At 40.9% G+C, this 14,348-nt stretch overlaps 1 protein-coding gene across 8 annotated transcripts in view; it reads right to left on the bottom strand.

Moving 5' to 3' along the window:
• FAT1 (FAT atypical cadherin 1) overlaps positions 1 to 14,348 on the bottom strand; it is a 221,028-nt gene that overhangs the window by 122,699 nt on the left and 83,981 nt on the right. For all 8 annotated transcript variants that reach the window (XR_012883011.1, XM_075860151.1, XM_075860153.1 and 5 more), the window contains exon 3: positions 7,995 to 8,309. Coding sequence is in view for 7 of the 8 variants with exons in the window: in XM_075860151.1 (XP_075716266.1) it covers positions 7,995 to 8,309 (315 nt within the window). In the remaining variant the exon portion in view is untranslated. The remainder of the gene's footprint in view (positions 1 to 7,994; positions 8,310 to 14,348) is intronic.

Below are 14,348 nucleotides of genomic sequence, written 5' to 3'. Positions count from 1 at the left end.
TGTTCGGGGATTCCGCTTCAGGAGTTTCCCCTGATGTCACTGCCCAGATATGGACAGAGACATCAAGCGCTCTGTCCAGGAGCGGAATCCCCGAAAACACGGGGATTCCGCTCCTTCAAGGAGCTAAAGTGCGGCTAGCACATAGCAGAGCGGGGAGATACCTCCCCGCTCTGCTATAGTGGCGTCGCTACAGTAGTAGCAGCCGCAGCTGCAGCTGCTAGCGGCGCCATCGAAGGTGTCGCCGGGCCAGGGTGCTTTTAAAACAAGCAGGGGAAGGGAGCCAGCGCAGCGCTCCCTCCACCTGCTGTACACCCCGGCCCTGCCACACAGTGTACAGCGATGCCATTCGTCAGAATGGCATCAACTCCTCCTCCTCACATGCACTCTGCGCTGTGAGGAGGAGGAGATAGAGCGCAAGCTCCGGAAAACCCGGCCATCACTCGGGACACATCCCGGTGATGGCCGTGTATTACCCGGCCCCATAGACTTCTATGGGAGCTGGGCGGCCGGGTACCCGGGCGAAGATAGAGCATGTCCTATTTTTTTGGTCGTGTGAATAGCCCCATTAGGGGTCTATTATTCCTAATTAGGGGTCTATTATTCCTAATGCAGCCGGGTGCCGGACGATTTATTAACGGCCGGCACCCGGCCGTGAAACCCTGCCGTGTGAATGAGGCCTTAGGAATGCGGATGGCCTACAAGGAAAGATGCATGGAATTTGCTCCGTTCGTCATACTCGCATTTACTTTTGATTCCAGTATATTAGGGAATGTCCGTTTATGCAATTCCCTATATAGCCGGAGCTCCACTTAAAATCTACTCCAATTCTTCTCTTTATTTTTCTAATCATCTTAGTTACAGTTCTAAAAAAAAAAAAAACATTTTTTCTGTCAGCCGGAGAATTAAAAAGCGAGTAAAGTTGTGCGCTATAATAGGCCGACTCTGAGATTGCAGCTTTCAGTCAGAATTACACAGCTAATAAATCACATTGCTGCTGGTCCTTTTAGGATCCCATAGCACTTTATAACAAAACAACATGGTTTTAAGTTCAGTGGAATTTGTTGTTTCCTTTTTCAAGATAAGATTCTAGGCGTACCTTAAATTATGAATAAACATTGAAATGCACTTGAGAATGCATTACACGCCTCGGTGGTTCCTCTATACTTCATTCGAAACCTAAATTAAAGCCAATTTGACAGCGCAGATAGAAGTGCCAGGAATATGAAGCTACAGGTCTGGAAAGAATGTTTAATGTTTATGAAGCAACAAAAAACGTAAAGTGTTTATCGCTGTCCAGGTATTTTCCTTTTTTAGTGCTACGTCTAAAGCAACTACTTGGGATTATCGAGGGTAATGGAAGAAAAACATTTAATTAAAGCAACGCCAACTTCCTTTCTGCAAGTCAAATTGGCAAACAGTACAAATCAGATTTTTATCTGTCTGACTAAGAAAGTAAATAGCTTTATGACATGTATGCATTCAAAGAAGTGTGGGCAATGCTTTTGTCAGAAGGAACGTGTATGTCATGTAGCATAAAGTCTGGCAATTGTCTCAGTTAAGGTGGCTAAGAAGGAAGGGGGCTTAACAGAAATGTGGAAGCGGCTTACATTAAATATGTCTTTGGAAGATTGAGGTGAGGTTTACTTTGCTGTCCTTATACTTTGGAAACACAGCTCCACTTTGTAGTACAGTTGTTTCACTGTATAGGTTTGTATATATCAGTATATAGATATAGCTTACAAGACAATTCTGCTATTAACGCTGCTATATAAATGCTCATTCCTCATGCCTTGTTCTCGGACTACACAATTGTGGTCACTTTGTTGAAGTTTGTTGACCAGACTGCAAACATGGACCGGACTGCAAACATGGACCGGACTACAAACAACACGGACCGGACTGCAAACACGGACCGGACTGCAAACACGGACCGGACTGCAAACACGGACCGGACTGCAAACACGGACCGGACTGCAAACACGGACCGGACTGCAAACACGGACCGGACTGCAAACACGGACCGGACTGCAAACACGGACCAGACTGCAAACACGGACCAGACTGCAAACACGGACCAGACTGCAAACACGGACCAGACTGCAAACACGGACCAGACTGCAAACACGGACCAGACTGCAAACACGGACCAGATTGCAAACACGGACCAGACTGCAAACACGGACCAGACTGCAAACACGGACCAGACTGCAAACAACACGGACCGGACTGCAAACACGGACCAGACTGCAAACACGGACCAGACTGCAAACACGGACCAGACTGCAAACACGGACCAGACTGCAAACACGGACCAGACTGCAAACACGGACCAGACTGCAAACACGGACCAGACTGCAAACACGGACCAGACTGCAAACACGGACCAGACTGCAAACACGGACCAGACTGCAAACACGGACCAGACTGCAAACATGGACCGGACTGCAAACAACATGGAACGGACTGCAAACACGGACCGGACTGCAAACACGGACCGGACTACAAACACGGACCGGACTGCAAACACGGACCGGACTACAAACACGGACCGGACTACAAACATTGGCCGCTGTAAATTTAGATGTGGTAAATGGGTGTGTATTTTAAAGTTCTGGCCATGGGATATGAATATCATACCAGTCCAGCTTAATATGAAGCTGCAGGTTATATAGAAGGGTTACAGAATAACTGCATCATATATGATTTCATGATTTTTGGTTCATGTCTTGCATAAAAATATTCAGAAAATACTACCTGAAAATTTGCATATATTATATTGACTAACTATATTAACAAAATAAAATAGCCCTAAATCTGACTCTTAGGCTCTGTGCACATGGCTGGATTATGGCTCAGTGTAGGAGTCGTATATTTAGGCATTTCACAAAAGTTATCTTTGGGAAAGGCTTTCCTAATCTCACAGGACAGGATCCGATCCTGTTCTTGGCACTAAATATACGACTCCTACACCGAGCCATAATACAGCCATGTGCACAGATCCTTAACCATTTTTTTATCTGAAACACACACACAAACAAAAAAGTTTTATGGCCTATATTGTACATAATGTGATCGGCGCTGTAATGTAGATTACAGCAATGTTTTTTATTTAGAAAAACTATCATTTTAGACAAAGTTATGACCTATATTAGCTTTATGTTAATGCATTTCTTAATGGACAACTGGGTGTGTTTTACTATATGACCAAGTGGGCGTTGTACAGAGCAGTGTATGACGCTGACCAATCAGTGACCAATCAGCGTCATACACTTCTCTCCATTCATTTACACAGCACATAGCGATATATCTATTATCGCTATTTTCAGTCACATAAACACAGTATAACGCTACTTATGGGTCATGATAATGAATATACATTACCTCCAGCCAGGACGTGACGTGTATTCATTCTCCTGACCACTTCTGTAGCGTCTCTGTGATTTACAACACAGCACAGTGAGATCTCGCTGTGAATGACAGTTTACAGCGTAATCTCGCGAGACTACACCTGTTGTGTTGTAAATCACAGAGACGCTACAGAAGTGGTCAGAAGTGGTCAGGAGAATGAATACTCGTCACGTCCTGGCTGGAGGTGATGTATATATTCATGTATATTCATTGTCAGGACACTGCAGTAACGTTATAGTGTGTGTTTATGTGGCTGCACATAGCGATATAGCTATATCGCTATGTGCAGTGTAAATGAATGGAGAGAAGTGTATGACGCTGATTGGTCACTGATTGGTCAGCGTCATACACTCCTCTGTACAACGCCCACTTGGTCATATAGTAAAACACGCCCAGTTGTCCATTGAGAAACTCATTAGCATAAAGCTAATATAGGTAAAAAATGATCGTTTTTCTAAATAAAAAACACTGCTGTAATCTACATTACAGCGTCGATCATATTATCTACAATATAGGCCACTTATAATGTGGTGACAGAACCTCTTTAAAGAGGCTCTGTCACCAGATTATCAAATCCCTATCTCCTATTGCATGTGATCGGCGCTGCAATGTAGATAACAGTAACGTGTTGTTTTTAAAAAAAAACTATCATTTTTGGCCAAGTTATGAGCAATTTTATATTTATGCAAATGAGCTTTGAAATGGACAACCGGGCGTGTTTTTTTTTTTTCGTATTTCCAACTGGGCGTGTATTGTTTTTAACAACTGGGCTTGTTTACTTGTTTTACTAACTGGGCGTAGTGAATAGAAGTGTATGATGCTGACAAATTAGCATCATACACTTCTCATCGTTCCCACCCAGCTTCTTTCACTAAAGACACACAGCGTGACGTCACCCACAGGTCCTTCAACCTTGTCGTCGGACAATGAAGATACATAGGCTGAAAGGCGTCCAAAAGGTTAATATGCTCGTCTCTAGGGAGTTTGCTATGCTTACCTGCACATGGTGATGCTGCTGCAAATTCAACTGTACGCCTGGAGCTGTGGTGTCTTCTCTCTTCCGACACCAAGGTTGAAGGACCTGTGGGTGATGTCATCACTCCCAGCCAGCTTCTTTCACTGCAGACACAGCGTGATGTCGCCCACAGGTCCTTCAACCTTGGCGTCGGAAAAGAGAAGACACCACAGCTCCAGGCGTACAGTTGAATTTGCAGCAGCATCACCATGTGCAGGTAAGCATAGCAAACTCCCTAGAGACGAGCATATTAACCTTTTGGACGCCTTTCAGCCTATGTATCTTCATTGTCCGACGACAAGGTTGAAGGACCTGTGGGTGACGTCACGCTGTGTGTCTTTAGCGAAAGAAGCTGGGTGGGAACGATGCGAAGTGTATGATGCTGATTTGTCAGCATCATACACTTCTATTCACAACGCCCAGTTAGTAAAACAAGTAAACACGCCCAGTTGTTAAAAACACAATACACGCCCAGTTGGAAATACAAAAAAAAAAAACACGCCCAGTTGTCCATTTCAAAGCTCATTTCAATAAATATAAAATTGCTCATAACTTGGCCAAAAATGATCGTTTTAAAAAACAAAACAAAATCGTTACTGTTATCTACATTGCCGCGCCGATCACATGCAATAGGAGATAGGGATTTGATAATCTGGTGACAGAGCCTCTTAAAGTCATGAAGTGCATAGACTTATTGTATACCTACTATTAAACTTTTAATTTTCAAGACACAGAAGTTACATAGTAAAATCTGAGTAACATACAGCTTTAAAGTGCAGGATAACCTGTGAATGGGATGGACAATACGATATGTCCTCTGAGGTTAAAGAGAAAAACAAAGCAACTGCAGCTATTACAAGAGGCTTTCTTTGCAAAAGACATAAGTTGATATTTTGCCCATTTCCCACTGTGTACAAACGACACAGGTGACCTTTAAATTCATGTGTTCATTGAACGGGAATTCACAAACCGGCTGAAGATTGTTCTGAAGCTTTTTACACTTCAGTAGTCCTGTCAGGGACATGCAGGACCTCAGTTACCCGTTGTACTATGTGAACAGCATCTCTAAACTGCTCGCACACAAAAAAAATAAAAAAAACTTAAAAACATCTGTCCAATAGAAAACAACAATCATCTCATGTAATGGAAACGAAACATTTGGACAAAGGGCAAAGAGCAAACTACTGTACAAATCGTGTAAACTCCATTAGATTACAGCTCAATACAATAATAAAATAACCCCATTACCATGTAATGACTGCTTGATTTTCTTCCCAAGAATGCAGTTATTGCGCGGTTATCTGTACCGTGCAGTATTACACAGTCTCATAATCATACCATGTTTTCAGTAACATTTGACAATTCGATATCATTCTGGATTAATACGGAGGTCAAAGGAAATTACAGCTAATCCACAAATCATTTACTTTAGCATTAATATTAACATTGCTATGCTAGAATCTGCCAAATGTTCCCTAGAAACTGTCAAATCTGGAAAAAGGCTGAAAGATCATGACGACTCCAGGATCCCTTATATACTGTCACATTTTCAACGCTATAGTTTCTGTATATCTTTAAGACAAAGGCACAATGAATATGTAATAATCAGGACTGCCATGTAACCAGTACTAGATTTATATCTTAGGAGTCTTTTGGCATCGATTCTGACTGTTCATTTGGAGGCCACATCTTCAGTCATATATGACTTTTGTCTGCTCTTACCAAATAAAGCAAAAAATGTGTCCTCCCCTCACTGGTGGTGTCAAAAACATATAAAAATACATAATTTACACTGTTCAGGATATTTATATGTCAATTTTCCCTTCAGATGCGTCCTTTCTCCAGGACCGCCTAACATGTCTAATGTACCATACTATATGTTAACCTGGCCTTGCATGTACCCATGACAAAACATGAAGCACAGTCATACTTGCATGGTTTCTAGAGAATGAACACAGCAAAGTCTACTCTAGAAATTTACGTGATTACAGTAAAAGTAACACTATTGTCAGTCATAGGTCAGTATATAAGGGTGATTCTATATGTTCTTCACAGGTGGTTGATTTTTAGCTCTGCTTCATTGGAAGATTATCATGTAATGTACCTAGTCAATTGAGCGCCAGTAAGGGGGAGCATTGAGCTCTTCTTTAAGGGGAGTTATCAGCATTCGTGGGCACAGGTGATTTGAGATCGTTGCTAAATGCCCCTTTGGCACATAAATGTAGAGCAGTACTATAAATTGTATGTGACGGTGGTGAGCTGGGTTTCTACAGAGTTTTCATCGGGACTTGGGAGGCTAAAAGTGTAGCGCCAGTTGTACTCTCCGGCCTGAACTGACAACGGGCGTGGAGAGGCGCTCCTGCATGCTGGGCGGTACAGTTACCATGACAAAGAATATCATCCACAGGTCCTATCAATTAGAATTAAACTCATGCATGATACCCTCCGGGTGACGTATGGTTGCCACAGCAACTGTACCCTCTAGTGTACAGGAGCGTCTCTCAACACGTGATGTCAGTTCGGGCGGGAGAGTACAACTAGATTGACACTTTAAGCTATGACTCTATTACCTTACCTCTGTACTGCTACAATATTAATGTCATGTCACAGCTTGTCTTGTGAGCATTTAACCATCAGGTACCTCTTTTCGATGTAGGTCGAATGACTTATTAAATTAAAAGATTTGGATTTGGGTCATTTTAATGGTCCATTTGGCCTTTTTGTTCAAGTGGTTAATCTTTTAAAGCTCCACCATAACTTTTTTCTACAACTGCAGTTTAAAGATTATTGCTTTCAAACTAGTAGGACTATTTTCCATTTTCTCATGACATATTCCAACAAGAACAGAAATATGACTTTAGAAAAGATTATTAATGGGATGTGAGGTGCTCCATGTCTGTATATATTATCATATTGGGCCAAGTCCATGATACTAAGGCAGATACTACAACACGTTTGACCAGTATTAAACAATAACCTACTAATTAGGATGCCTGATGAAACCTGTATTACCATGTCTGATTTTAATATTCATATTACGATCTGGTTTTATCTATATGGTGTGGCGTGTAGCCTGAACAACAACATCCTTGTTGGTACAGGGCAGGAGGGGATGCCACCAGGCAGAGAGTCATTCTAAGTGGTTTATGTTGTCCTGGCCGCCATATTGTGGGCAAGATACAGTCAACTTTAACTTGCACATTGTTTTGCATCAAGGGCTCTTGAGCTGCACACAATGCGTGGCTGAGGGTAAGAGAATTGGCTACAACACATGGATGAAATGGCAACATAGCATCCCAGATACAAGATAGGAGACTGCGCCAAAGGTCTTTCTTCTTTGGTCAGTGCATATTTATTATAATATCTTTTTATCCCAGCCTTTTAACAGGCTTTATTTCCTAGGTCATGTTCACAAACTATTCCCTTGATGCAGCATTTCAAAGAATTGCTTCAAAGTTAAACTTTGTATTTTTTTTATAAACCCATCTAGTTTTCCTATGTACTATTACAATCTTATATCTATAGATTTTGATGGAATTGTTTAAAAAAAAAAAAAAGGGATTTCACATACCTGTCTTTGGATTGATTGCAAAGAATCCCTGTGGGTTACCACTTGAAATCTTATAAGTCAACTTTTCATTAGAACTGGAGTCAGGATCAAAAGCAACAATCTGCACAACAGATAAATCCTTTGGTGAGTTTTCCATGACCTCTGGGTAATACACAGGTTCCGAGGTTTGTGGCGCATTATCATTGACATCTTCAACTTCAATGTATATCTCAATAAAAGATGATAAAGGAACAACACCGCGATCAGTGACATAAACGGTCAGCCAGTAATGAGAAGTCGTTTCACGGTCAAGATTATCCGTGGTCCGTATAATACCTGAATATTAAAAAAAGATACAGTGTGTGGTTAATGGAAATTTCAGCACTTAAGGTTAAGTATCTTTCAATTTCTAATTGCACAAAACACATATAAAAGTACAAAGCATAATCCATCAGACAGCAATAAAGTAATGCTAATGAAAACATATTAACATGCTGGAAGAGACCTGGGGAGACAAAGTGACTCATCTCTGCTACTCGGAGCGTCACTTAAACACCATAGGATTATGGATTATTATTGGGGTTGATTACTTTAAAACGCTGTAATGTACTTTGGACATTTCTAGAACATTTGGAATAAGACCAAATGAGTCTTTAAGTAAGTGAACATAATAAAGTGAATCCTTACAGATACCGTATCTGTGCTGAGTACAAAAGCTCACACAGTATAAAGGTGAGACAATCTTATGGTCCCTCGCCGGTATAAGAATGTTCATTCGAATTTCAATAAAACGGAGATGAAAAAAATATCTACGGTTTATGAACTCTTCTCGAGAAACAATCAACTCTTTATATGCTTCAGGAATCTGCATGTTACATAACATACAGGGGAGTTTCTTTATGGCTTGGACTAAGTCACAGTCTATTTCTACATGAACGAGTGAGGCATTAGCTCTGGCACACAAGGAGTAGATTTTGGCAATATCAGGTCTGTACCACGTTTTGTTTTTTTAAACAACCCTCCTACCCCAAATAAAGGTACTCCATATACTGGACTAGGATATGATTACTACAACATTTTCTTCTACAAAGATGTTTAGCAATAAAATATATCTTGTAGCCGAACCGGTTATGCTCAACCTCCTGACATAACACCGATCTGCTTTGCTCTACGTACTGGAGACAATTGTGTCTGGAAACGTTCACTGTCGTGACCAAGGGTAATAAAACGAAACAAATATCTGTGACCTTGGCCCCAATGCAAAATCTATAATATATCATTTATAATACTGGTGTCTTTTTATGCGGATTAGGGGCTTTCGGGGCCACTCACGCTCCAGGGCTTTGGTGCGACTGCAAGCTCTGCACCCCCTATAGCTACGCCCCTGCCTTGGACAACAGTTTCAGTAATTTTAGAATGTTACGGGACGTTCACACAAAAGCGGTCTTGTACAAGTCACAAGAAAATGCCAGAAGATCACTATGGGAGGGGGGGGGGGGGTCCGTGGACCTCTTCTAATAGATTACTCAACCTACTTTGGGACTAATCAGAGATTTCCATCACTAGAAATTACAACATTCTACATAAAGACCCAGAGATTTCCAGCAATAGAAACCTTTAATTAGTCGACACTTTTTAAAATATCTATAACTTGACAAAAGTTTATTTTTGGCTGCCTTTGCCCTTTTATCCAACACTGTTTTTTTAATTTCTATCAGGAAATAACAGTGTTAAAGAAATGAACCTGTTAATTCAATGTAAGGAATTGAACTTGATAACATTATACTCGTTGCGGTGCCTTAACGCTGCAGGTTCCCGATTGCGAAGCTCTGAAGGAACCGTGATTCAATTAACCACAACTTGAGGTCCCTTCAGAGATAGTACTCTATATCTATTTTTTGTTACCCATCAGCTTATAGAGGAGATCGGGCAGTGGAGCATCTCGCAATGTTCTCGTTTGAGCTAATTAAACTACTTTCACAAAAAGCAGAGGCTTTTGTTGGATCACTGCTACCCAACTATAAAACATGTCTAGCCTGATAGATTTTCCCAAATCCCGCATCCAGATCATTTAGCAGAGAGTCAAAAGGTGTTTATTTAAAGACAAAACGGTAAAAGCTTTTATCTGAAATATGTCAACTAAGATTTTTGGAAGGAGGAAGCTTCTCTTTGTCAGAGGAGAAGTGATTGTTCCGGCCCAGAGAAATGGTCAGCAGGCATGTTATACAGATAAATGGCAAGAGATGATGCAATTAGAGAATCTCCACTGAAGCTGCTTCTCGATTCAGCATGTTACTTCCAGTCCACAGAATCCTTTGGAGAAAAAAAATCAGACAGCTTCCACCATCATCCCCATTTATGCCTATTAAATAGCGTGGCTTATTCCTGTCATCCTGCCGCCTCAGTGTCAGAACTTTAGGATAATAGTTCTATAATTGGTGTACAGAAAAAGTGCAAGCTTCATAAAGCTTTCCTCATTAAATATATGATGAAGAGGTATTCCAGGAGCCCCCCAGACTACAGTTATAGATGCAGCATTGCTTATTGATGACAATCAAATGTCAGATTATATATATCTATATGTATGTATGTGTATATATATATATATATATATATATATATATATATATATATATATATATATTAAAAAAACACAGACACATATATATATAGTATATACACACACACACACACACACACACAGACATACACACACACACACACACACACACATAGACATACACACACATACATGCACACACACACACATATATATATATATATATATATATATATATATATATTCTTTTCTGCATCATACCACATGTTCATGCACTGCACCACTCTACGTTACATGGGCTAGGCCTACAAAACTTTTCATCCTGAAGTTTCTAGTTCACTATTATAATGTCAGATTTAAAGGCCATGTACACCTTTGAAATAATAATAAACATTTTTTTAAATAAAAATGTCTATCAGCATGATTGGTGCAACTTTCTTAATACTTCTTATTAAAACTTATTTTTACTTTTTGAAATACAGCTGTTTTGTATTCTGTAGACAGAGCAGCTGTTTCTTGCGCTAAGACCTGAATCAGGTCCGCGGGTCTGACGGGTTCAGTGACAGCGGCTCCTATGTCTATGAACTAAGATCGACAGCTGCTCGATTCTGTGTGCCAGACACACGCAAGAGCGCAAACACTGAACCAGTCAGTCCCGTGGACCTGACAGATTCAGTTCTCAGCGCAAGATACAGCTGGTCTGTATACAGTATACAAAGCAGTTGTATCTCAAAAATGAAAAATAATTTTTCATAAAAAGTATTTTGAAAGTTGCACCAATCACACTGATAGACATTTTTATTAAAAAAAAGGATTTCACCAGGTGTACATAGACTTTAAATCTGACATAATATTAGCGAACCAGAAACTTCAGGATGAAAAGTTTTTTTTAGGTCTAGCCCATGTAGAGTGGTGCAGTGCATGAATACGTGGTATGTTTTTGTTCAATGTTTTACCGCTTTTATAAAAAAAACACAACGATTTGCTAAAAAAAATAAATAATTGTTTTGTGTCGCCATATCCGGAGGCCATAACTTTTTTATTTTTCTGTCAATTGAGCGATATGGGGGCCTATTTTTTTGCAGGGCGAGTTGTAGTTTTTACTGATACCATTTTGGGGTACATGCGACTTTTTGATAATTATTTATTCCATTTTTTTGGAGAGCGAAGGTGATCAAAAATCAGCAATTTGTGTGTTTTAGACATATTTTTTTTATGGCGTTCACCGAGCGGGTTAAATAATGCTATATTGCGATCGTTTAGACTTTTACAGACACGGCAATACCAGTTATGTTAACCTTTTTTTTTTAACATTGCTTTAGGGAAATGGAAAAAGGGGAGTTTTTTTAAATTGTAATTTATTTATTTTTGCAACATTATTATTTTTTGTAACTGTTTTTAACTTTTTTTTATTAGTCCCCTAGAGGACTTGAACCAGCAATCGTTGGATTGCTTGCATAATATACTGCAATACTAATGTATTGCAGTATATCGCTATATTGATAGTCTCCTTTGAAGCCCTGCCTTTTACAAAGATGGCAGACCTGGGGGTCTCCCATGACGACCATCGGTACCCCGCAATCATGACGCGGGGGGCAATGGCAAGTTGGAGGGGGCCGAAACCCTGATTCTAACGATTGAAATGCCGCGGTCGCGATTGACCGTGGCATTTGAGGGGTTAATCTGGTGGAATCAAAGTAATCTTTGATTTCACCCGTTGCAGTGAGGTGTTTGCTGTATTACACAGCCATCACCCGCTAAGTATGGAGCAAGCTCAGTCCGTGAGACTGCTCCATACTTCCCCTTAACGGCTGTCACGTACACGTATGTGACATGTCGTTAAGAGGATAGTGGCCGTTTGTCATCCATTTGCCATCTGTTTTTCATGGTCGTTAAAAAAACACATGGATTTTATTTGTCAGGGTTTTTTTGTCCAAACTCCCTGAAAACACCACAGTGCCCATGCCGATGGTGCCGCAATGCCCCTGTAGATAATGCCACAATGCTACAACTGCAGATAGTGCCCACATAAATAGTGCCATTGCCCACATAGTGCCACGGTGCCCACATAGTAGCACAGTGCCCACGTAGTTAGTGCTACACACTGTGCCCAAGTAGATAGCACCACAGTGACCCATCTAGATAGTGTCCAAATAGTGCCACACACCTCCCTAGATAGTGCCACATCCCCCCTGTAAATAGCACGACACCCCACCCTGTAGATAGCGGCACACACACACCCCACCATGTAGATAGCCCTATTGGGACTCCCTCTAGGAGCAGAATCCCCAGCCAGAACCAAAGATCTGTTTTCTCCCGGCACATACAAGGTCCTGATGTCAGGCAGTTAGGATGCTTTATTGAATTCAGTACACAACGTTGTTACGCTCACCTCCATCAGGACCTTGTATGCGGTGCGTTAAAGACCTTGTGTACTGGGGCCTGATGTAATGGGGGACCTGAGGACGGAGATCGAGCTGAAAGCGGTGATCTAGGGTGGACCCCCTTCCCCGGTTGTGGTCGCACTCCCTGCGACTGCGATCGTTACACTACTGGATTATATGGCAACATCGGCTGTGCACAGCCAGCACTGGCATTGTATGCCAGGGGTTGCTCCACGAAAAGAACCGTTCATTTTCTATTGGACTAATGTGGAAAGTGGAGAACTGTACTCAGCTATTTCCATTAGTCCCACAGAGATTAAATGACCACTGCTCTATTCACACAGTGGATTGGGGGACCAGCATTCTCATGATCACTGCGGGTCCCAGCGATCGGATCCGCAGCGATCAGGCATTAATCACCTATCCTGTGGATAGGTAATAAATGAATTTTGTGAGTCAATTCCTTTAAAGTAATGATGGACAGCATGACATTCCCTACATTGCCTGTCACCATGTTACATCATACTAACTTACTACGCAGACTGGGAAAATTCAATGTGATCACTTATGAGAATCACAAGTTGAGTCAAGTGCAATAGGGCCCCAGGCTATAGAAGAACCTAGATTGAAGAGCACTGACTGAGAAACTGAAAACTAACAGCCCTCTGTCCTTATCCAATGCTGCTTTTTTCTTATCTTTGATCTTTCTCTTCTTTGCAAACTCACACCTATTTGTCCTAAACTGCCAAATACATGAATATTTCCTTCTATGACCAAATTGAACTTAATGTCTATGTTTACCTTTGAACATGTATAGTTGCACTCTTACTCAGGGTCGACAAATCCAAGAATCCAGGGAGCCAAAGTTTTATTCTCTATTGTCTTCTATGCAAATTTGTTTTACTTACTTAAGGTTTGCTGGGGGAGTCTAAGGCCAAGGCCAAACTTGGTGGATAGCTTCCACCATGAATTTGGCTGCAAATCTGACAAAAAATATGCATGTGTCACATGTAAATTTTACAGCGGATTTCACCTTTTGCATTGTAAAGGATGAAATCAGCGGTGAAATTCTGCAACTGAATAAGCGTGCTGGGGATTTAAAAGTCTGTAGCATATTCTACATTTCTCACGTATTTTATTCACTACATGTGGATGGGGTTTTGAATACCTGATCCACATTTATTGTACTGTAAATGGTCTATAATTTTTGGTGTGCAATCCACACCAAAAATTACAACAATTCCACAACATCTGAACGCACCCTTACTGACTTTTAAGGTCTATAATTTGTCCATTCCGGTCTATAATTATAGTACATATTACAGCACAGAGCTGCATTCACAATTTTATAAGATTCAGAGCTGAAATCTTCCCACATTCCTTGTCGGCTTGTCTTCTGGAATAATTACAGCAGGAACTTTAAACACTAAC

This window comes from Rhinoderma darwinii, chromosome 1 (assembly GCF_050947455.1).
Source record: "Rhinoderma darwinii isolate aRhiDar2 chromosome 1, aRhiDar2.hap1, whole genome shotgun sequence".
In the NCBI taxonomy this organism is placed as follows: Eukaryota; Metazoa; Chordata; class Amphibia; order Anura; family Rhinodermatidae; genus Rhinoderma; species Rhinoderma darwinii.
This window is presented reverse-complemented; position numbering and strand designations above follow the sequence as displayed.